This window comes from Leucoraja erinacea, chromosome 22, assembly GCF_028641065.1.
Source record: "Leucoraja erinacea ecotype New England chromosome 22, Leri_hhj_1, whole genome shotgun sequence".
In the NCBI taxonomy this organism is placed as follows: Eukaryota; Metazoa; Chordata; class Chondrichthyes; order Rajiformes; family Rajidae; genus Leucoraja; species Leucoraja erinaceus.
This window is the reverse complement of record NC_073398.1, coordinates 31,872,924-31,897,735: the sequence shown is the minus strand read 5'-3', so window position 1 is coordinate 31,897,735 and position 24,812 is coordinate 31,872,924. Positions and strand designations below refer to the sequence as shown.

General features: G+C 45.9%; 2 protein-coding genes across 6 annotated transcripts in view; one reads left to right on the top strand and one right to left on the bottom strand.

Moving 5' to 3' along the window:
• fbxo18 (F-box DNA helicase 1) overlaps positions 1–16,803 on the top strand; it is a 35,288-nt gene extending 18,485 nt beyond the window's left edge. For 2 of the 3 annotated variants that reach the window (XM_055653401.1, XM_055653402.1), the window contains 10 exons: positions 1,150–1,236; positions 2,140–2,276; positions 3,821–3,920; positions 4,588–4,709; positions 4,837–4,912; positions 5,686–5,880; positions 7,253–7,378; positions 9,662–9,768; positions 15,015–15,149; positions 16,128–16,803. In XM_055653401.1, the coding sequence (XP_055509376.1) occupies positions 1,150–1,236; positions 2,140–2,276; positions 3,821–3,920; positions 4,588–4,709; positions 4,837–4,912; positions 5,686–5,880; positions 7,253–7,378; positions 9,662–9,768; positions 15,015–15,149; positions 16,128–16,265 (1,223 nt within the window). In that variant the 3' untranslated portion in view covers positions 16,266–16,803. The remainder of the gene's footprint in view (positions 1–1,149; positions 1,237–2,139; positions 2,277–3,820; positions 3,921–4,587; positions 4,710–4,836; positions 4,913–5,685; positions 5,881–7,252; positions 7,379–9,661; positions 9,769–15,014; positions 15,150–16,127) is intronic. The other variant, XM_055653403.1, reaches the window with a different exon arrangement.
• A 3,544-nt stretch (positions 16,804–20,347) lies between these two features.
• The window catches only part of LOC129707928 (interleukin-15 receptor subunit alpha-like), a 67,191-nt gene continuing 62,726 nt past the window's right edge, over positions 20,348–24,812 (bottom strand). For all 3 annotated transcript variants that reach the window (XM_055653397.1, XM_055653399.1, XM_055653398.1), the window contains one exon: positions 20,348–24,298. In XM_055653397.1, the coding sequence (XP_055509372.1) occupies positions 24,181–24,298 (118 nt within the window). In that variant the 3' untranslated portion in view covers positions 20,348–24,180. The remainder of the gene's footprint in view (positions 24,299–24,812) is intronic.

Here is a 24,812-nt window from a genome sequence, read left to right as displayed (position 1 = left end):
CAGAAAATACTGCGAGTTTTTTTGTAGTCTAGCGTAGAAGAATGGGGAAAGAAACATAGAAACATAGAACCTAGTGGTGCAGGAGTAGGCCATTCGGCCCTCTCCACTGCCTGCAGCTTGGTGCCTTGATAATATGATCATGGCTGATCATCCAACTCAGTATCCCGTACCTGCCTTCTCTCCATACCATCAGTGATCCCCTTGGCCATTTGCTGGCCACATGCGTAACTCCCTCCTAATATAGCTTCCGATGTATTACTGGCCTCAACTACCCTCTGTGGCAAGACCTTTCCAGAGATTCACCACTCTGGCTTTGTGTCAAAAAAGTTCTCCTCATCTGAAGAGGATTTGGAAAGGATTTCCCCCCCAGTCCACGATAAGCTGCTATGCCCCTCGGGTCCAGGACATTCCCCAACATCGGGAACAATCTTCTTTTGCTTTAGATCTATTGTCCTGGGAGAACAATTACAGAAAAATACTGCGAGGTCCACCCCTTAAGAATGTTTGTAAGTTCTATAAGAAACAGTTCACAGTTCAGATTCATGTTCTGTCTAATGAATCTTACATTTAAGAAAGAACTGCAGATGCTGGAAAATCGAAGGTAGACAAAAGTGCTGGACAAACCCAGCGGGTGCAGCAGCATCTATGGAGCGACGGAAATAGGCAACGTTTCGGGCCGAAACCCTTCTTCAGACTGATTTTTTTGTAACTGTTTTGTAATTCAACCGTGACTGAAGAAGGGTTTCGGCCCGAAACGTTGCCTATTTCCTTCGCTCCATAGATGCTGCTGCACCCGCTGAGTTTCTCCAGCACTTTTGTCCACTAACAAATCTTGCAGTTGTTTGAGAAGTTTGGCTGGAATTTTGTATATTTTTCTGGTTTCTAGTTTAAAGTTGCTTTCAGAGTCTTAGTCGCACAGTAGATACATTCAGGCCCTTTGGCCCAACACGTCCATACCAGCCACGATGCCCCATATGCTCATGCCCCTCTAAATCTTTCCTATCCATGTACCTGTCCAAATGTATTGTTTTTATAAGTTTAGATTCCTCCTCTCCTACCGAGTACTTTAAAAACAATTTCTGCCGTCCTTTCAGATTTCTTAAACCCAGAGTATTTTTTGTGGTGTTAATATTTTGTGCTTTGTTTTAGGCTATCTGAAGCTTTGGCAACTTAGCAACCCCAACCTATCACAGTTTGATGTTATCCTTTTAGATGAAGCTGAAGATTGTAGTCCTGGTAAGATGATCATACCTTATACTTTATGCATCATCGGAGTGTGTTTCATTTTGGCAGGACAAGCCGAGATAAGGTTTACACAGTCATCGGTGCAGGTTTATAATTCCACATTGGCAACACAGATGGGCAGGGTGGTGATGATGGCGTTTGTCATGCTTGTCTGAGTATGGGAGCTGGAGCGTCATGCTGTGCTATGCAAGGCATTGGTCAGGCAAACATTTGAAGTATTGTGCACAGTTCTGGCCGCCCTGCTGTAGGAAGGTTGACACTAAACTGGAAAGAGTCAAGGGCCTGTCCCACTTGGGCGTAATTTGTGTGTCACGCAGATTTTGTACATCCCAAAATCCTGGGGTGTCGCGCGCGACCGCTTGTCACTGCCTACGTCACCATGTCACCACTGCCTACGTCACCATATGCGCACCATGCACATATCACGTGCGCGTCACAGCGCACGCGTCGTGCGTCGTGACGCGTAAATGATGTCTCGTAAATTACGCGAAAATAATGTCCAAGTGGGACTGGCCCTTTATTTTTTTGTTGCACGCTATCCAGTCAGCTAAAAGACACCACATGACAACAGTCAAGCCAAGCCGCCCACAGTGTAAAAATGCACAATAAAGGGAATAATGTTTAGTGCAAGATTAAAATCCGGTAAAGTCTGATCAAAGATAGTCCGAGGATCTCCAATGAGGTAGATGATAAATCATGGCTGTTTTCTAGTTGGTGATGGTTGTCTGATAGCAGCAGGGAAGAAATGTAAGAACTATATGCCCCATCTACATTAGTCCCATCTGCCGACATTTGGCCCAAATCCCTCTCAACTTCCTGCAAACATCTCTCCGCATCACTTTAATCTCCTCTCTCTCTCCGCGACTCCACCTTGAATTATTCTCTTCTCTTCAGTCATTATGGACATCGTACTCTCTCAGAAATGTGGGAAGCTTCTTGTGGGAGATCCTCATCAACAAATCTGTAGTTTCAAAGGTGCTTCTGAGGCCCTGGTTGAAGCTCACCGACCCACCCTTCTCAGTCTAACACAGGTAAGGTCTTACTTATTCTTTATGTGTAAGAAGGAATTGCAGATGCTGGTTTAAACCGAAGATTGACACAAAAAGCTGGAGTTACTCAGTGGGACAGGCGATATCTCTGGAGAGAAGGAGAGACGTTTTGCGTCAAGACCCTCCAGCTTTTTGTGTCTATCTTACTTATTCTTTCATGTCTCTCCACAATGTTCTTTTTAAACCCACAAATAAATAGCCCGGCCTGGCTGTAAGTAAGACATGTTTGCAAGCACAATGTCAATGGTTTCCTTAATGTCATGTGTAGAGGGATACAGTGAAATGCTGATTCTGCAGGCCATCCATCAAATCATACCATACATTAGTAGAATAGATCATGTGGAACAATAATATCTATATTACTAAAAGTCTGATCTTGACCGCTTTTGGCTCGCTGTGGTGTGATTTCTGAGAGAACGCCGCCACCTACGGCCGTCATTTTTGGCTACCTCGCTCAGAGCCCCCCTCCGCCTTCCGGGACCGGAGGATTTTTCCCATTGATGAAAAATCAGAGAGATATTAATGTTTAAAAAAAATCCCCATTCTCCCTGCTGCCCCCGCTGGCGGCAGGGGGGCAGGACTAAAACACCCGGAAGTGTAGTCCCTCACTCAGTCTCTGCCAGACCTAGGAAGCGAGAGGGTCACGGCTCTCTGAGCTGCGAATAACACTGAACGCACGTCTACTCCACGGTGAGTCCCCTTGATGCGGCTGTAAGGTGGCTGCTGCCCAATTGTTTGCCTCCCCTTTTTAACAAGTTTGTGCTCACAAAATAAATTTTGGTTGTCGGGTGGCTGCAGCCAAATTGTTTGGCTTGGCTTTTAAAAGTTTGTCTCACAAAATAAATTTTGGTTGTTGCTGCACAGTTGGCTGCCAGCCCAAGAATCCATTTGGCCCACAATGTCTATACTAGCCCTCTGGAAACCAGTACCGTCGGCCCGCAACACCCATACTAGCGCAACAGAAAGCCTCCCCCCAATGGCGAGAAATATTGGAATTGGTGGAGAGGTGGAGTATTGCGTTGGTGACCAGCCTCCTATGTGATGCTGGGACCCAACGGGTCCCACTTAGTCTAGTAATCCTCTATAATCTTTGGGCACGGGTTATTGATTGGGGATGATCAGCCATGATCACAATGAATGACGGTGCTGGCTTGAAGGGCCGAATGGCCTCCCCCTGCACCTATTTTGTATGTTTCTATGTTTATTGCATTTATGGGCCGATTAAGCTGGAACAAGTAAGAATGTCGTTGTTCCATTATCGGTGCATGTGACAATTAAACAACCTTGACTCTCTTAATTTCTGTCAACAAGTCTGCCTGCAGTGATGGCCACTTGTCGGCCTCCTGAGGTTTAAATGTGCTCCACCATTTCTTCTCGTTATACCAGGTAGGTTGAAAAGTTGGTTCACTGGTGATGTGTTAAGCTTGGCCATCGAGAGCGAGTGTTGGAGTAACACAGCTGTGTGCCATGCAGCTGGGTGATTGCAGTGTCACCTTTATCATTAGGATTTCTCTCTGTGCTTGTAGAGTTTCAGATTTGGACCTGAGATCGCTTATGTTGCAGCAACAATTCTGGACGTGTGCAAACGAGTCAAAGACAAGACCTTGGTCGGTGGATATCAAGATGGTAAATGGCGAGGAGACATTTTTGGGACTGGGGGAGTGATGTGTGAGTGTGGGTTGGTGCCTGTAAGTCAATATCAAGTGAGTGCATTAAGTGGGTGGATATGTTGTGGTGTGGCAGTTTGCTGTGTGGAGCCACGAGGAAGAAGGGTGAAGGAGATGGTGGTTACTCAAACCCTATACTTGGTGAGACGTTGTTAGCCTTGCTCTTTCCATCAGCTTTGCCCTGTTGCTATTTTCATGCTCTAGAGATACTAGTTGAAAGCGCAAGGGGTGGCACGGTGGTGTAGTGGTAGAGTTGCTGCCTCACAGAGCCAGAGACCTGGGTTCGATCCTGACCACGGGTGCTGTCTGGACGGAGTTTGTACGTTCTCCCCGTGACCTGCGTGGGCTTTCTGCGGGTGCTCGTTTCCTCCCACACTACAAAGACGTACAGGTTTGTCGGTTAATTGGCTTTGGTAAATTGCCTATAGTGTGTAGGATAGTGTTAGTGTGTGGGGATCGCTGGTTGATGCGTGACCTGGTGCTCTGATGGGCCTGTTTCCATGTGGTATCTCTAAACTAAATGAAACCCCTTGACCTGAACAGAGACCATATAACAGAGAGTAGATTCGGTACTGATTTCCCAAACGCAACGAAACTGTAATAATCCTGCAACCTCCTCATTACAGATAACACCAGCGGAAGGCCGGTTGGCCAGGTGGCAATTCTGTGCAGGACCACTGCTGCTGTCTTCGACGAGGCTGTGCGTATTGTTACCAGCGACAATCCGAACAAAATATATTTAATCGGAGTGAGTACCTTTGTGCTGGTGAACATTTCAGCTTCTGTGTCGGATGCACTGCTCACTTGGCCATTGATTACAAGCTTTGCTTTGTGTTCATGGCATTCTGAATGTCTTCAACCTTTCCTCTCCTTAGGGACTTGATACGTTTGGAATGGACACAATGCTGGATATCCAGATGCTGATGATCAAGGAGACGGAACAAGCAGCCGGTGAGATTAGCTTCAATTATGTCATTCAATCTTTTCTGCACAGTCTTGCTCCTATCTACGTCCCTGATAAAAATGATGAGTTTTCTCCAGCACATTGTCTCTGTCTTCAGGAGACATGGATATGTTTAGTTTAGAGAGACAGCGTGGAAACAAGCCCTTCAGCCCACCGAGTCCATGCTGACCACCAATCACTCCGTACAGTAGTTCTATCCTACACACTAGGGACAATTTACAAAAGCCCATTAACCTACAGACCCGCACACCTTTGGAATGTGGGAGGAAACCTGGAGCACCCGGAGAAAACCCATGAGGTCACAGGGAGAACGTATAAACTTGGTACAGACCGCAACCGTAGACACTCAGTTACTCTCGTACTGAGCTGCTCCAGTTCTTTGTGTCTTTTTTTTCATCCAGCACTTTAGGTTTTGCTCAAGATTGCAGCACCTGGAGTTTCTGGTCTCACCGTCTTAATACGAGGTTTCCTTGTGCAGTCTCTTTGTTTCCTTTACCATAGGTTCTGGTCATTTCCTTTTCTCCTGGGTAGATCCTTGCCATCTTTGTGGAAGACGCCCGAAGACATGTGTCTGAAGGAACGTCTCGACACGAAACGTCACCCATTCCCTCTCCCCAGAGATGCTGCCTGGCCCGCTGAGTTACCCCAGCATTTTGTACCTATCCGTGCTATCTATCTTTGTTAAGTTTGTGGCATTGCGAGCTGAAATGGGAGATGTCTGTGGGGAATAATTGCCGTGGCGATCTCTTCTCTTGGAAAGGCCTTGAAATCCGGGATCCGCTCATCCGGCTGTTTGAACGTAGAGGGGGTTTTCGTGGATTGAGAAACTACGCAGTGCAGGTTGGAGACTCCGAGCTAGAGGAGAGGATCGCGGTTGTGGAGAAGTACGGTCTGGGACTTCCATCGCTCGTGGAGAAAATCACCAACCAATGCGTCAACTGCACGACATTTGCAAGTAAGACAGCCGCTGCCTCCTCTTGCTGTGACATCTAATCCTCTTTGTCATTGTGCTCCCCTCCTTTTCACCCCATATTCCTTCACCTCTGTGAAGTGTCCAGCAGATATCCAAAATGCTTCCGTGAACAAACAGATTTTTGTTTTAGTTCAGAGATACAGTGCGGAAACAGGCCCTTCGGCCCACCGAGTCCGCACCGACCAGCGGTCCCTGCACGTTAATCCTATCCTACACACCCTAACGACAATTTATGATTATACCAAGCCAATTAACCTACAAACCTGGACGTCTTTGGAGTGTGGGAGATCCCAGAAATAAAGCCACACACGTCATGGGGAGAACGTATAAACTCCCTACAAACAGCACTCACAATCGGGATTGAACCCGGGTCTCTAGCATTGTTAGGCAGCAATTCTATTAAGATAAGAGCTTGATGGCCAAGCTCAACACAATTAACAGGCCATTGAACTACGCCGTCAATCTACCTGGTATAAGAGCTTGGAACAGTGCAATTGCTTAGCCATTTGTGCTGCAAATTCACCTGACTGTAGTTCGTAACTCTTCAATCCTTTTGTCTCTCACCGTCTGTTTTTTCTTCACTGGCCTTTGTCCAACCATCTACCTGTCAAAAATCTCCCTCCCCTTTACCTGCCACACTCTTCACTTCAAGCTTTCCCTCCCTGCCCATCCACAATCAAGTTGAAGAATGTTCTTCAATCTCTTACCTTGCCGGAGATGCGATTGTTTTCCGGGTCGTATCTCCGGTTGCTCTGCGGCCTAACATCGTGGAGCTGCTCAGGACTGACTTCAAGCCTCACCACGGGTACGTGGACTTACCATCGGTATTGATTCCTTGCCTGGGATCGATGCTCCAACGGCGTGCAGACTTTAACATCAAGGAGCTCGTAGTCCCGGGAGAGACCAAGTCGGGAAGCTCCAAAACCGCATGAAGTTCGACTAGCTAGTTCGACCCAAGGTAGATCGCCCGGCGCGGGGGAGCTGAGATCCCCCCCCCCCCCCCCCCCCCATGCAGGAGCTTGATCGCCCCAACGAGAAGGCCCGCCGTCTGCGAAGGGAGTAAGATCGTCCCGTCAACGGAAGGTTAGAGACCCCCGAATGCTGGAGGACAAAGAAGGCAAGAGATTGAACTTTTTTTCGCCTTCCATCAAAGTGAGGAATGTGGAGGAGTCACTGTGGTGGATGTTTATGTTAAAATGTATTGTGTGTGTTCTGTTGCTTTATATTAGTATGACTGTATGTCAAATGAAATTCCTCGTATGTTGCAAAACATACCTGGCTAATAAAGTAAGTATGAGTAGATGTTAACCTTTTCTTATTATGACCTTTAACTGTCCCTATGGTTCTTCTAAAGATGTGATTCTGGGAACGGTGCACAAAGCAAAAGGATCTGAGTTTGAGACGGTGCAGATAGCTGAAGACCTTATAAAACTTCCAGGCTTCCAACATAACCCTCACGTTCTTTCAGGGTTCAGGATAGGCAAGTATTTCTCTGCTTTTTTTTAAAATCTACAAGGCATGCCATCTAAAAGTAGGATAACACACAACTGTTTCTCACTCCCTCCTCTCTCCTCGACTAGCTTGTCCAAAAGCTTGACTATTTGGGCGTGAGGTTTGCTAGCGAGACACTGAAAAGTATTCAACAATACAGGCATCATACCCAAGGCCCTATTGCCAGCGTGCACAAATAGTGACCACAAATTGCTACTTCTCCAAGACATTTTTTATTAATCCTTCATCCTGCTCAATCAAACTGTTTCATTCAGAACAGACCATCCGTCTGACCCATGAGCTTACTGAAGCTGAGACATTTCAGGACCATGTGAGCTGATCCATGTACCCCTGCACAAGGCCAGCAGAATAATCAAGAACGAGCCGTACTCTGGCCATTCCCTCTTCTCCCCTCTCCCACCGGGCAAAAGGTACAGAAGTGTGAAGATGCACGTATCCAGATTCAAGGAACAGTTTCTTTCCAGCAGTTATCAAGCAACTGAACCATCTTCATTAGAACTAGAGGGCAGTCCTGAACTATGAAGGTAGACGCAAAATGCTGGAGTAACTCAGCGGGTGAGGCAGCATCTCTGGAGAGAAGGAATGGGTGACGTTTTGGGTCAAGACCCTTCTTCAGACTAATGTCGGGGGAGGGGGCGGGACAAAGATAGAATGTAGTCGGAGACAGTAAGACTAGTGGGAAAACTGGGAAGGGGAAGGGGATGGAGAGAGAGAATGCAAGGGCTATCTGAAGTTAGAGAAGGCAGTGTTCATACCGCTGGGGTGTAAACTACCCAAGTGAAATATGAGGTGCTGTTCCTCCAATTTGTGCTGGGCCTCACTCTGACAATGGAGGAGGCCCAGGACAGAAAGGTCAGATTGGGAATGGGAGGGGGAGTTGAAGTGATGAGCCACCGGGAGATCAGGTAGGTTAAGACAGACTGAGCGGAGGTGTTCAGTGAAACGATCGCCGAGCCTGCGCTTGGTCTCGCCGATGTAGAGAAGTTGACACCTGGAACAGCAGATGCAGAAGATGAGGTTGGAGGAGGTGCAAGTCCTGGGTTGGCGGGACTGTCATATGCTGAGAGAATGGAGCGGCTGGGCTTGTACACTCTGGAGTTTAGAAGGATGAGAGGGGATCTTATTGAAACATAAGATTGTTAAGGGTTAGAGGAAGGAAACATGTTCCCGATGTTGGGGGAGTCCAGAACCAGGGGTCACAGTTTAAGAATAAGGGGTAAGCCATTTAGAACGGAGACGAGGAAACACTTTTTCTCGCAGAGAGTTGTGAGTCTGTGGAATTCTCTGCCTCGGAGGGCGGTGGAGGCCGGTTCTCGGGATACTTTCAAGAGAGAGCTCGATAGGGCTCTTAAAGATAGCGGAGTCAGGTGATATGGAGAGAAGGCAGGAACGCGTGTTCTGATTGGAGATGATCAGCCATAATCACATTGAATTATGGGTCGAAGGGCCGAATGGCCTACTCCTGCACATATTGTCTATTGTCTATTGAACCTCTGCCTCACCTGGATGGAGTCGAGGGGGGAGGTAAAGGGACAGGTGTTGCATCTCCTGCGGTTGCGGGGGAAAGTACCTAGGGAGGGGGCGGTTTGGGTGGGAAGGGACGAGTTGACTAGGGAGTTGTGGAGGGAACGGTCTCTGCGGAAAGCGGAAAGGGGTGGAGATGGGATGATGTGGCCAGTAGTGGGATCCCGTTGGAGGTGGCGAAAATAGTCCATCATTCTAAAAAGTGTGAAATTCTTCAGATGCCAGATGACACTAATTGACGTGTCATTAGTTTAGTTTAGAGAGACAGCGTGGAAACAGGCCCTTCGGCCCACTGTGTCCGCGCCGACCAGCGATCACCCATACACTAGCTCTATCCTACACACGAGGGACAATTTACAGAGGCCAATTAACTGACAAACCTGTACGTCTTTGGATTGTGGGAGGAAACCGGAGCACCCGGAGGAAACCCATGCGGTCACGGTGAGAACGTGCAAACTCCGCACAGATTGCACCCGTGGTCAGATTCAAACCCGGGTCACTGGCACTGTAAGGCAGCAACTCTACTGCTGCACCACTGTGCGCCCAAAATTAATTTATTGAATGTGATGTATCTCTGTGTATCGTGTTACAGGACAGTTAAACGGCTGCATGCAAGAATGTAATTCTGTATTCGGTACAAATGACAGTTAAACACTCGTGACTCTTCACCATTATTTGTTGCCTTGTGATATCACGGCATTGATGCAAATTCCACCTCTACCCCCAGACTCGGTCCCAGATGTCAATTGGAACTTGCTTTACATTGCCGTGACCCGGGCGAAGAGACGTCTCGTGATGAGCAGGTCCTTGGAATATCTTCTCTCCTTCGCCAGTGTGAGTAGGATTGTTAATGTGTTTCAGTCTTTCCCTTGCCCACTGAGCAAGAGCATCAAGGGCGGCAAGGTGGCGCAGCTGGTAGAGCTGCTGCCTCGCAGCGCCAGAGACCCGGGTTCGATCCTGACTACGGGCGCTGTCTGTAAGGAGCACAATGGGTTGTAACATCGACTGGGTTAGAATAAAGGGGAGGTCATTTAAGACTGAGGTGAGAAAAAACTTTTTCACCCAGAGAGTTGTGAATTTGTGGAATTCCCTGCCACAGAGGGCAGTGGAGGCCAACTCACTGGATGGATTTAAGAGAGAGCTAGATAGAGCTCTAGGGGCTAGTGGAGTCAAGGGATATGGGGAGAAGGCAGGCACGGGTTATTGATAGGGGACGATCAGCCATGATCACAATGAATGGCGGTGCAAGCTCGAAGGGCTGAATGGCCTCCTCCTGCACCTATTTTCTATGTTTCTATGTAACAAGCAACTGTTCCTGCTATCTAGATCAAATGAATTATCCACGTCAAGCAATTAAGTCACATGTTACAACCCAGTTTGAATTGTAACAATATAACCTCGGGTGCAGCCTGTGTGGAGTTTGCAGGTTTTCCTTCTTCTCCGGGGGCTCTGTGTAAAAGAAACTTGCCCTGCACTTCTCCTTTAAACTTTACCCTTCTCACCTTAAAGCTATACCCTCTACTCTATCTGCTCCTTGGAAAAAAGGTTCTGACGGTCTTCCCTTATCTTTGTCTCCCATAATATTGTAAACTGCTATCAGGTTTTTCATCACACTTCAGACACACTTTCCTCGACCCTGAATGATTGCTTGTGCAGCAAAACTCAAAACAGTCTGGTATCCGACCATTTGGAAATCAAGAGGGCAACACGATGGCGCAGCGGTAGAGTTGCTGCCTTGCAGCACCGGAGACCCAGGTTCGATCCCGACTATGGGTGCATGTCTGTACGGAGTTTGTACGTTCTCCCTGTGACCTTGTGGGTTTTCTCCGAGATCTTTGGTTTCCTCCCACGCTCCAAAGGCGTGCGGGTTTGTAGGTTAATTGGCTTTGTGTAAGTGGAAATTGTCCCTAGTGTGTGTAGGATAGTGTTAGTGTGCAGGGATCGCTGGTCGGTACTTACTCGGTGGGCCGAAGGGCCTGTTTCTGTGCTGCATCTCTAAACTAAACTCTAAACTTTCATTGATAGTCGTGTCTCCTTCTTGACTGAGTTGAGCATGCCTTTAGAAATCAGTCCCATATTCTCCGATGTTTCCTGCACTCCTGTTTCTGGTGCTGCATCTCTTTAAACTACAACAAACGGGCTCTAAACGTAGCTTTTTTTTTCATTGATAGTCTGGTGCCTGTGCCTTCTTGATCTCCTAAAGTGATTCATCAGCGCATTAATAATCATAATTTGGCACAAGCAGTGCATAAGGACATATGATGATAGAAGGGTTTTGATAGTTTTTTAGGGAGTATCTTAAAATAATTAGGGAGGGAATGTCAGCACCTGAAAACAAGTTTGTAGTTTTAGTTTAGTTTAGACATACAGCGTTGAAACAGACCCTTTTTGCCCACCGAGTCCACACCGACTAGCAATCCCTGCACATTAACGCTATCTTACATACACATTAGGGATGATTTACAATTTTACCAAGCCAATTAACTTTGGAGTCTTTGGAGTGTGGGAGGAAACCGTGGCTCTCGGGGAAAAGCCACGCAGGTCACGGGGAGAACATAGAAACTCTGTACAGACAGCACCCGTAGTCAGGATCGAACCGGGGTCTCTGGCGGCGTAAGGCAGCAACTCTACAGTCGCGCCATCGTGCCGCCCTTGACAGGAATGAAAAATGGTCAGGAGATCAGGAATGGGGAAGAGCAATGAATTTGAGGGTCCTCACTGTAGGAGCCCTTTGTTAATGAATGATAACGCCTATAAACAACTATCTGCATGCCCATGGCCGTTCACTTTCCCTTGTCGAATGGTCAGGGACAAGCTCCAAAGCTGATCAGCATCTTTCAGGGCAGTACAGTACTTCCCTTGGGGAATGTGGCCGGCTACTCTGGTAGAATGGCATTGATAGCTGGCTCAGCCTGCCCACCTGCTTACAAAATTGTCCTTAATGTTTAGAAGTTTGTAAAGGAGTCTGGAAATCACTTGGCACCTGAATAAAAACTATTTTTCTTTAAAAAAAGATAAAATGAAAAAAGTAAGATGGACACAAAAAAGCTGGAGTAACTCAGTGGGACAGGCAGCAACTCTGGAGAAAAGGAGTAGGTGACCTTTCAGGTCGATACTCTTCTTGAGACTTGAAATCACCTCTGCTCCCAGTCCCTTTGCTCACCCAAGAAACAACCTTCACGTGGTCCACCCTGTTTCGACGAATGCAATCAACCTGGTGTGCACAGAAGATCAAACAGAACAAGTTGTCCTACAACTTTAGGCTGTGCACGCCATATGCAAGAAGAAGAAGAGAAACATAATGGGACATATTCTCAAGGATTTGCCAGCATAAGCCCACAACCAACTAGGGTCTTCCCAAGGGAAGGCTGGAGCCCAACCCTTTGCTCAGTGGACTTTGGCTTCAAGTAACCTGCAGAAGACAAGGTTCAGAGGTACATGAGCTAGGAGCGGGTGATTACGACTAGCTTAGATGGGCATCTTGGTTGGAACGGACAAGATGGGCAGAAAGGAATGTTTCCATAGCATGACTCTAAAGGGCCTGTTCCACTTGCATGCGTCAGGCGCGATCAAACGGAAGTGGAGTTCACGCGAAGTTCGCGCTAAGTATGTGCTAAGTTCGCGCGTGACGTCATTTGCATTATACTTACCAATCAGCAGGGCAGGAAGCGGGCCGACTGAATTTGGGCATCGCACGGCGTTGGGTGGTGACGTCATCGCGCAACCCCACGCCGGGCGGTGACGTCATCCCGCATCGCCACATGCTGGGCGTACGCCGTCAAGACGCTGCGTACGACCGCAATGCGCCTGCGTGTCGACAGGCCGTTGGCGCACGAAGATTTCGGACACTGTCAGATTTTCGGAGCCCCGCGCGATGTCGGGACCAGCCCCGCACAACTCCGCGCTTGGGACCGGCCCCGCGCGGCCATACAGTGCCAGTGTGCCTCAAGTGACCACTTTTGGTCGTGCCAAACGCATGCAAGTGGGACAGGCCCTTAAGGCTCTCCGTTAATAGTTAAGTCACTGTATCGAAAGGGGGGTCTCAGCCCAAAACGTCGCCTGTCCATTTCCCTCCACAGATGTGTAGGAAAGAACTGCAGATGCTAGTTTAAACTGAAGATAGACACAAAAAGCTGCAGTAACTCGGTGGGATATGCAACATCTCTGGAGAGAAGGAATGGGTGAAGAATGGTTTCTGAAGAAGGGTCTCAACCCGAAACGTCACCCATTCGTTCTCTCCAGAGATGCTGCCTGTCCGCTGAGTTCAGCATTTCATTCTCACCCAACAAACAACTAACATTGGCTTGTTTCCACTATCATTGCTACTTTTTTTGCATCTCTTTCATTCATTGTTGTTTATCTCTCTACATCATCGACTATATCTCTCATAACTTCCCATATCCCAAACTAGTGTGAAGAAGGGTCTTGACCCGATGCTGCCTGCCCCGCTGAGTTACTCCAGCTTTTTATGTCCCTCCACAGATGATTCCTGACCCGCTGAGTTCCTCCAGTATCTTGTTTCTTGCTTTTTATAATCTAATCCTGACAATGCAGTTGGTTCCACTCATTAATCGATTCTTAGCCCTGCCCTGCCATTAGTTTAATTAATCCGTTACTCATCCCGGCCCAGTACATTGTGCAACTGGGTTGGAAATCAGACCAGGGTCTTTACAAACTTCACCAGGTTTGTGAACCTTCTGGTGAGAATGAGAACACTATCTTGGTTAAGGCACTTAGGGAAATCTTGAGATCATGAAAAGTGCTTTCTTTGCTTGCGATTGTCCTTGCGATTCTGAGGAAGATCAAAAAGGATCTGGTCAGCTTTCATCCTAAAGGGGCTGTCCCACTTGGGCAACCTAATTGGCGAGTTTAGAAGAGTTTAGGAGAGTTTGAAAAAAATGTCATGTTGAAGACCTCCTTCGACTATGTAGAAGACTAGCTACGACTAACTTCGGGAAAATTGGACACCAAATAGTGGAGAGTGAAGATGATCTCCTTCGACCTCCCTTCGACTATGATGAAGACTACCTTCGATTACCTACGACTAACATGCCGACCTACTACGACTAAACCTACGAGTAAAAAAAGTATCGATTTTTTCCATGGCGACCCTTTTTTACTCGCAGGCATTTTTTTTAACATGTTGAAAAAAACGCCGCTACCTAGCTGAGGCCTCCAGTACGCGGAGACCACCCTCGAGCATGAAGGAGAGTTATGAAGACCTCCTACGACCTCGTGTCGACCATGCTGCGACAATGAGTCGAGGGCAAACACGCCAGAACTCGCGGATTAGGTCGCCCAAGTGGGACAGCTACTTAAGTGAAGTTGGGATCAGTTAGATTTTGTTTTTGCTGGTGCTTTGCCACACGATTCTGACTGGATTTAGCCATGAAGGCTGTGGCGTGTCACATCGTAAATGGGTTCTCATCTATTAACGTGACAGAATAGTTTTCCTGTTTACATCCCGCTCAGAATGTCTGCACCCACGCAAACATCGATGTGAAGCCTTCAGCATGCTGTTGGCCTGTGTGGTCCATCCCTCGCTGTTGAGAGAGGCCAAGCTGAACAAGATGACTTGAGTTTATCAAGAGAAACACAAAATGCTGGAGTAACTCAGCGAGACAGGCAGCAACTCTGTTTAGAAGGAATGGGTAACATTTTGGGTCGAGACCCTTCTATCGGCAGCAAGTCAGGGGAGATGGAGACACAGAGATAAGGAAGCGTAAGGTGTGAAAGGGACATCAAAGGGGACAAAGGTCAAGGAATATGTGGAATGGATCATTGTTAACTAGGGGAAGCATACAAAGATAAAAATGACTCGGGAAGACAGTCAGACTGGCTGGAGAACTAAGATGGGGGAGGGATGGAAATCAAGGGTTACTTGAAGTTAGAGAAGTATAATATTCACACCGCTGGGGTGTAAGTTGCCCAAACTAGATATGAGGTGCTGATCCTCCAATTTTCGTCAAGCCTCACCCTGACAGTGGAGGAGGCCCAGCATCAACTTTATCAATGTCAGCGTCACTTTAGGTTTGGAGTTGTTCCCCACCACTAAAACCTGTTTCACCTCAACGTTGCAGGAATACTTTCTGAAGCCTGTGTTAACCACCAACCTGCTTGGAAAGGGGTTACCCCCTAAATGCCACATCAGTGGATGCTTGAATCGCATTGCCAGAGAAGCAGTGTTAACCATGATGAAAGCACCAAGTCCACAGGTAATTACCTTCACAAATTCAAATGATAGGATCAGAATGAGGCCATTCGTCCCATCAAGTCTGCTCCGCCATTCAATCATGACTGATCTGTCTTTCCCTCTCAACCCCATTCTCCTGCCTTCTTCCCATAACCCCTGACACCATGTAGCCCAAGGCATTTGATAGGTATCATTGAAATTATAACTATTGGCGAGGGTATTGATTTATTTATTTATTATATGGGACCGAGATACAGTGGGAAACACATTTTGCCTGCTTTCCAGGCTAATCATTGCTCTCGTGTGGAACGGTGCGAAAGAAGATTTGTCCACTGTGTCTCACTCAGTCCATGTAACAATACAAAACGTGTTGGCGTCATAGTCGTAAAGCACAGAAACAGGCCCTTCGGCCCAACTTCCCCATGCCGATCATAATACAATACAATACAATTATTTATTGTCATTTGAACCTCAAATGAAATTTGGTTTCTGCAGTCATACAAGAAAAGAACCAAGACACACCACCAACACAATTTACACAAACATCCATCACAGTGAATCTCCTCCTCACTGTGATGGAAGGCAAAGTCTTGCCTCTCCCCTGTGTTCTATTCTTCTCCCGATGTTAAAGCCCCCGGCGGGCGATGGCAAGTCCCGCGGCCGTTAATGCCCCATCTACACAACTCCAACCTGCCTGAGTTTGGCCCATATCCCTCTAAACCTTTCCTCCCCATCCTCCTGGGTTTTCTCCGGGTGCTCTGGTTTCGTCCCACACTCCAAAGAGATACAGGGCTGTAGGTTAATTGGCTTCAGTAAAAATTGTAAATTATCCCTAGTATGTAGGATAGTGCTGGTGTACAGGGTGGTCGCTGGTCGGCACGGACTTGAAGTGCCTGTCTCCGCACTGTATCTCTAATGTCTAGTAATTCCTCTGCATTTTATTACTATGCATTGTTTTTAAGTTTTTCCTTTTTTCTGATTTGCTTCTGATCTCGGGCAGTATGGACCAAACGTGGACGGCCCTCTCTGTCACGCATGCACGAGGCTGCGGACTGGTCCACTAATCCATCTCCTGGCTTCCCCACAACTGGTCAGGACGGGCGTTAGAACAGTCATGAGGGGCCGTGATCCCCCCTGACGTTTCCTGGAGATGGGAGTGGGTACAGCGGCGAAAACCTCGAGGGCGTCTAATCATGCGGGAGAGACTGGAAGAGCCGGAGGTATTTCCTCCTGCACGGACCGTCAAGAATGGTGTTGATTCTGATGTCAGACAACCTGTTATGCAGATGAATATCTACACCGATTCATCATTGAAAACTTGGAAGGCATCTGTGGTATTAGTCTAAATGCAAATACAGCAAACCTTCACTATAACAGACTATATGGGAAATATAGAAAATAGGTGCAGGTGTAGGCCATTCGGCCCTTCGAGCCAGCATCGCCATTCAATATGATCATGGCTGATCATCCCCAATCAGTATCCCATTCCTGCTTTCTCCCCATATCTCTTGATTTTGTTAGCCCTAAGAGCTACAGAGCTCTCCATAATGTTTGGGACAAAGACCCATCATTTATTTATTTCCCTCTGTACTCCACAATTTGAGATTTGTAATAGAAAAAATCAAATGTAGTTAAAGTGCACATTGTCAGATTTTAATAAAGGCGATTTTTATACATTTTAGTTTCATCATGTAGAAACTACAACTGTGTTTAGAAACATAGAAAATAGGTGCAGGAGTAGGCCATTAGGCCCTTCGAGCCTGCACCGTCATTCAATATGATCATGGCTGATCATCCGACTCAGTATCCCGTACCTGCCTTCTCTCCATACCTCCTGATCCCTTTAGCCACATTAAATATAGCCAATGAACTGGCCTCAACTACCCTCAGTGGCAGAGAGTTCCACAGATTCACCACTCTCTGTGTGAAAAAAGAGAGTGTTTATACATAGTCCCCCCCCATTTCAGGGCACCATAATGTTTGGGACACGTGGCTTCACAGGTGTTTGTAATTGCTCAGGTGTGTTTAGTTGCCGCCTTAATGCAGGTATAAGAGAGCTCTCAGCACCTCATCATTCCTCCAGTCTTTCCATCACCTTTGGAAACTTGTATTGCTGTTTATCAACACGAGGACCAAAGTTGTGCCAATGAAAGTCAAAGAAGCCATTATGAGACTGAGAAACAAGAATAAAACTGTTAGAGACATCGGCCAAACCATAGGCTTACCAAAAATCAACAGTTTGGAACATCATTAAGAAGAAAGAGAGCACTGGTGTAGCAATGTTACAAAATTTTGAGATTTAAAAAATCAAGTCTGCAATTTATCCCATCAGATAAAGCATAAGAAGTTTAATTTGACACCTAATTCACTTTCATATCTCAAGTAATAAAAAAGTTATGGCCATTTTCATACTCGGAAATTAGCATCTTGTTCCCTATTGATTTTCTATGGACATAACAAAAAAGCTGTGATCGTGGACAGTCAAAAGCCCATAACCTTAAAAATTAAGAAGATTAATGAAATTTTCAGTTATCATAGATTGAACCATTCTGAAACAAATATAAAATAATCTTACTTGGATGACCTGAAATTAAAGCATATAATTAGTTAGTTACCCACTTGTAGCTAATTTCAAACTTCAATTACTAGATCTAAACATCTATCCATTTCTTAATAAATGATCAACATTTTTAAATAGCCTAAATGTCCAAATAATATTCACAAATAATTCACAATAAAACATGATTTTTAAATCTCATTTACATCAATTTATAGGCCAAATGGAAGGAATTTAGTGTTCAATTGCTGTAAATTAAAGTCCATTTTGTGAACGCGCTGGTTTAGAACGTTCACATTGCGCTGGATTTGTGCCCTCAAATGCCCAGAAAAATACTGCAGGATATAAAGAGCCCAAAATGAACTACTCGCTATAGTAAACTTTGTATAAAGGGGTCTTAAGAAGCCCCTTTTAATGCAAAAATAACCTTTAATTGTTTGCTTTATAAAACCCTGGGGCTGCGAGAGGTCGCGGGTTGAGAGAGTGATTTTAAAACTATTATAACTATTATTCAAGGCCTATAAAACTAATAATACCTTTTGCGACGGGGTCTTTCAGCGATTTTTCGTTAATGATTTACTAGGCTGAACATCTTCGATTGGAACAGCCTAGTAAAAATCGCGTTTTAAACCCGCCCCCTCTAAACAGCACCAAAACGCGCACACGGGCTGGGGCAGATTCTCAGCGACGATTCAGGTAGGTTTTGCAACATACCTAACTAGTGAGCTTACCAATCGCAATGGGACTGGCAGGCCAAGGAAGACCTCCACAGCTGATGACAGAAGAATTCTCTCTATAATAAAGAAAAATCCCCAAACACCTGTCCGACAGATCAGAAACACTCTTCAGGAGTCAGGTGTAGATTTGTCAATAACCACTGTCCACGTAATACTTCTGTATATATATATATTTTTTTTTTTTTCTTTTTTCTTGATGTGGTAATAACATTGCTAATTCCGTAGACCCTAGTTTTTACAGACCTCTTTATAATGCATTTTGCAAACCAATTGTTTGCACTTAATGATTTTTCTCCCCAAAAACTGCTGCATCTTCAACTGTTACATGAAACTAATTCTGTTTAATTAATGTTACTGCTTCCCTTAGAGAAGTGGTAGCCTTATTATGTTATTTGTTTCAAAGTTACAGAGAGCAAGGGTGAGGAGTTTTCCTGGCTGCCCTTTATCATTCCATTCGCGTTCCCTGGGATATAAACAGCTGAATGTGGCTGTGCGGTTTCTGGAAGCTAGTTTTATAAGATAAACTGTGTCATTATATTTCAACATTAATCTTTTGGCTGTGAAGTGCCTTTGGATTTCCTGAGGCTGTGGAAAGATCTGGATCTCCCCTGCCTGGTTCGATCCGCCCAACAGTCTCCTGCTTTGTAAGTGGAGGACGCCTTTCTGTTGAGTGTCATGGACTACATTTTTAAATCATCATCATCATCGGCGGTCACTCGAAACGAGTATGACTGTCCTCTCCTCTCCATAGGTTCGTCTACTTGTGGGTCTGCAGATGTCTGTAGAGGCCGATCCGCGACCCACACACCTTGGTGCAACATGGGCAGTGGAGACTGGCGGTAGTTGGTAGTCGTCGAGCCCCCTTCTCTCTCTCTCTCTCTCTCCTTTTTAAGCCCCTATCCCACTTAGGAAACCTGAACGGAAACCTCCCTATGTCCGCCATATTGAATCGTCTTCGGGGAATTTACTTAAAGAAACACTGCCGGAACCAGGCGTCGAGGTTGGGAGTTTTTATTGTCATGATATCACGGATAGCCTGTCTGCTGAAGCCAGACTCTGCTCCAAGTATTTCAACTATATCCTATATACCATGGAACAAACGAGTCTATGTGACTAAAATCATGCTTTAATTTACTACAGAGTATAAAAGTACAGAAAGCAAAACAAGGCCAATGTGATATCCTCCGCCAAGCTAATTTCTTCTGATGGTTAGTTTTTTAAATATATGTACAGGGGACTGTTATCTGCTGCTGCGGATAAGTACCTTTCCCAAGAAGTGAGGGAACAGACAGGCAAGCACGAGGGAGACATTACAAGCCAGTACCAACTCTTGATTTGCCAAATACCAACATTCTTCCATAATCGTAACCAGTCCAGTTCACAGTTTTGGAACTTGGTTTCCAAATAGCTTTCAGTTTCTTTAAAAGCAAATAATGTCCTCTCTCACTAACAGAAGATAGACACAAAAATCTGGAGTAACTCAGCGGGACAGGCTGCATCTCTGGAGAGAAGGAATGGGCGACGTTTCGTGTCGAGACCCTTCTTCAGACTGATTAAGACGGGATAAGGGAAATACGAGAGATATAGACGGTGATGTGGAGAGATAAAGAACAATGAATGAATTGTTAGAATTCGTTAGACACGCTAGAATTTAGAAGATTGAGGGGGGATCTTATAGAAACTTACAAAATTCTTAAGGGGTTGGACAGGCTAGATGCAGGAAGATTATTCCCGATGTTGGGGAAGTCCAGAACAAGGGGTCCAGTTTAAGGATAAGACAGTCTTTAAGGACCGAGATGAGAAAATCATTTTTTTACACAGAGAGTGGTGAATCTGTGGAATTCTCTGCCACAGAAGGTAGTTGAGGCCAGTTCATTGGCTATATTTAAGAGGGAGTTAGATATGGCCCTTGTGGCTAAAGGGATCGGGGGGGTATGGAGAGAAGGCAGGGATGGGATACTGAGTTGGATGATCAGCCATGATCATATCGAATGGCGGTGCAGGCTCGAAGGGCCCGAATGGCCTACTCCTGCACCTATTTTCTATGTTTCTATGAAAGATATTCAAAAAAAGTAACGATGATAAAGGAAACGGGCCTTTGTAAGCTGTTTGTAAGGTGAAAATGAGAAGCTAGTGCTACTTGGATGGGGAAGGGATAGAGAGAGAGGGAATGCGGGTATTTACACCACTGGGCTCTCCCTAACAGTGTTCCCGAATAATTAGGCAGAATTTTTGTGTAGTTAATGTTACCGTAGATGATCATCTGACCTCTGTGGCCTCCTGGTTAGCTACATATCAAGTCATGCCGAGTTTATTGTCATGCACACGAGTTTGTTGAGGTACAAGTATAATAAAAAATCCGTATAGAATCTTGCAGTTGTATCACAGGTTTAATTCTCTCATCACCGTCCCTCCTCATCAAGCAATACCAATGCAGTTGACCAGCTGGTGACATTTTGTATTGGTGCCTGCTCTACACAATAAGGTTTACAGAAATAACTGCAACCCCAAAGTCATTCATTTCAGATTCAGATTCAGATTCAGATTCAGATTCAATTTTAATTGTCATTGTCAGTGTACAGTACAGAGACAACGAAATGCATTTAGCATCTCCCTTGAAGAGCGACATAGCAAACAATTTGGGGGGGGGGTGGTGATTGGCAGTCACCGAGGTACGTTGTTTAGTAGAGTGACAGCCGCCGGAAAGAAGCTGTTCCTCGACCTGCTGGTTCGGCAACGGAGAGACCTGTAGCGCCTCCCGGATGGTAGGAGGGTAAACAGTCCATGGTTGGGGTGAGAGCAGTCCTTGGCGATGCTGAGCGCCCTCCGCAGACAGCGCTTGCTTTGGACAGACTCAATGGAGGGGAGCGTGGAACCGGTGATGCGTTGGGCAATTTTCACCACCCTCTGCAATGCCTTCCGGTCGGAGACAGAGCAGTTGCCATACCATACTGTGATGCAGTTGGTAAGGATGCTCTCGATGGTGCAGCGATAGAAGTTCACCAGGATCTGAGGAGACAGATGGACCTTCTTCAGTCTTTTGCCAGATATGATGAAATGGCACAGGACCCTAAGTCTCACTCAACGATTAGGAACAGTCCCAACTCAAGCTTCTTATTGTCTCGTAAGGGTTCTGGAAGTTAATTGACAATGTTTGGATACAAAGCTCTGGCCTGGTTACCAACTGTCCAGCCCCATAGCAGAAGCGTCCATGTTGTGGGGCTGGAAACTGGAAGTATCCCGAGCTAATTCTGCCACCACCATCATCGATCGCGACAAGTGATGGCTCCCACTGATTGTCGCCGGAAGCTTGCGTCCTTTTCAGGCAGCGAGGTCAACATTTGTAACAAGATGGACACGAAAAGAAGACCAGCTGTCTCCTCAATCCAGTCTAATCAACATGGGAGTTCTCTGCTGCCCGTTTTATGTAATGGATCACAATTCCTCATCTGCAGCAGAGTCTTGCCACTCATCACCGAGTTTGTTCTGAAATTTAGTTTAGTTTAGAGATACAGCCAGGAAACAGGCCCTTCGGCCCGCCGAGTCTGCACCGACCAGCGATCCCCTCCCACTTATACTATCCTACACACACCGGGGACAATTTTTACATTTACACCAAGCCAATTAACCTGCAAACCTGCACGTCTTTGGAGTGTGGGCGGAAGTCGAAGATCTCGGAGAAAACCCACGCAGTCACGGGGAGAATGTACAAACTCCGTACCGACAGCACCCGTAGTCGGGATCGAACCCGGGTCTCCAGCGCTGTAAGGCAGCAACTTTACCGCTGCACCACCTTGCCGCCCAAAATGGTGCATTGTAAAATGGAGTTAAGATACCAAATTGGGAAATTAGATACCTTGCCTGCTGCCCAAGACCACGTCGGTGGTGAAGATTGCGGGCTTTGGAGGTGAAGGAAAGTAGGAACAAGGAACTACAGATGCTGCTTTACACGAAAGGACACAGACTGCAGGAGTAACTCGCTGGGTCAGGCAGCATCTCTGGAGAACATGGACAAGCGACCCTTCAGCTAAGGATACCAGTTTTTTGTTATGCAATCATAAATAAATATGAATTATAACATCCATGCATATTGCGTGCAAACAAGGAAGTCCTTACTAATGTTTTGAATTAAAAGATAAACAGGAATTTGTTTTTGCAGAAATGTCACCACAGGCCTGTCATGCAGTCAACATTCACATCATCCACCCAAGCTTCACATTAAGATATTACTATTTCAGGCTTTGTTTTTTAATCACTTAAGTTTCAAATCTAATTCACATTAACCACTTTGATGCAGAATTAGTAAAGATAGGCATTACTCCTATTTATATTTATAATTTAAAAAATAGTACACCAAATATCATAAATACAATGATATAAATGCCAAGATATATATACAGTTCCTGTCAAAACTATACATTTTTCTATTGGAAGAACCCATTTCTTAAAATTATTAGCCAGAAGGATGGTATATGTGCCTACTTCGTAAGTGATTGGAGCAGAATTAGGCCATTCGGCCCATCAAGTCTGCCCCGCCATTCAATCATGGTTGACTTAACTTTCTCTTCAACCTGCTATTCTCCTGCATTCTCGCCATAACCCCTGACACCACTCGATCATAAGATGCTGGCTTGGGTACTAACGCAAGGAGAGGTGCAGGTTTCAGGTTATGCCTACCTACGCATAAGACTTCTCGAGAGAGTTAGATTTAGCTCTTGGGGCTAAAGGAATCAAGGGATATGGGGAAATAGCAGGAACGGTGTAGTGATTTTAGATGATCAGCCACGATCATATTGAATGGCAGTGCTGGCTCAAAGGGCCGAATGGCCGACTCCTGCACCTTTTTTTTAAGCACCACATACAAGTAATTGTTATGTTAGCTCTGCCACTTGTAATCAGCTATGGTAACGGGTCTCCAATCCACAAAAGGATTGTCCCAGAACGATTTCCAAATAGGTATCTAATTTCACCGCACACATCTGGTATTTGGTATCAAATGCACAGATATTAGTGTGGGATTTGGTGTGAATAGATGGTCGATGGTTGGCATGGGTGAAGTGGGCCAAAGGGCCGGTTGTCATGCTGTATCCGTCTGTGTTCCTGTTGTGCTTGGCTAAGGAGATTTAAATTAAACTTGTCTTTGCACGGGCGGCACATAAAAATGGGGCACTGTGAGACGCAACTTCTAACCCTGAGACCGATCCTTTGAGAAAAGGAAATCTTTCAATCATTCGAAACAGTGCAGCTGCTAAGCAATGCATCTTAAAAAGTACATAAAAGCATCTTGATGAAAAAATAAAACTCCCATCTGGAATACACATGCAGAAATCGAGACATGTAATCAGTTATTATTTTGCTGGTGAATGGAATAGAAATATATAATTATAACCTTTTATCTCAAAGTTCAGAATCTTCTGCTCACCTCTTTGCCACCAGTTTAAGGGAGGTTTAAAAAAATCTCCCACAAATAGTATCTAGAGTTAATTCCTGATCCTGGCTCATCCATTAAATATAACTGAGGAGAAACAATTGTCTGTGGTCCATTTTCTAGTCTCTGTTCTCCACAGTAGCAGGCAGATGAAATGTATCCAGATGGCTCGTTGATGTGGCAATAATGGAAGGCAGTCTGAATTTATCTCAGCTTCGTGAGTGGCTGCGGCACGTACAACGTTGATTCTTTGGCTCATCCTCAGACCTATTTACATGTTTTCCCTCGTCGCCGTTGTACATGGTGGTACCATATCACCGGTGGGTGAAAATCAACTCTCTGCCTCTTGCTGTAAAAGTCCACACTCACTCAGATTCTCCACTGTTTGTACCTCCGTCAGTGCCATTGGGGTCAATTCATGCTCAGCGACGCCCGGCCTGGTGCACCAACTGAGGAAAAGACATGGGGCAAAGGTGATGCACTGCCATTCAATCATGGTTGATCCATCCCTCTCAACCCCACTCTACTGCCTTCTCCCCGTAACCCTTACTAATCAACCCTTAATAACCAAGTCAATCTCCGCCTTAAAAATATCCATTGACCTGGCCTCCACAGCCATCTGTGGCAATGAATTCCACAGATTCTTCATCACTGGAGCAAACTAATGCAACTCTCAGCCAGCCAGCTCCATGGGTGTGCCGTCATGCAGGCCTGGGTAGAGTGGATGTGGACTGGTCGAGAATTGTTATATGGTTATATGGAGAGGATGTTTCCACTAGTGGGAGAGTCTAGGACCAGAGCCATATAGCCTCAGAATGAAAGGATGTTCTTTTAGGAAGGAGATGGGGAGGAATTTCTTTAGTCGGAGGGTGGTGAATCTGTGGATGATGTATTTTGGTGGTGGTGCTGGAGTGATTGCATTAGGAAACTAACATTCAGAATCAAGAGTAGATTTACAACGTG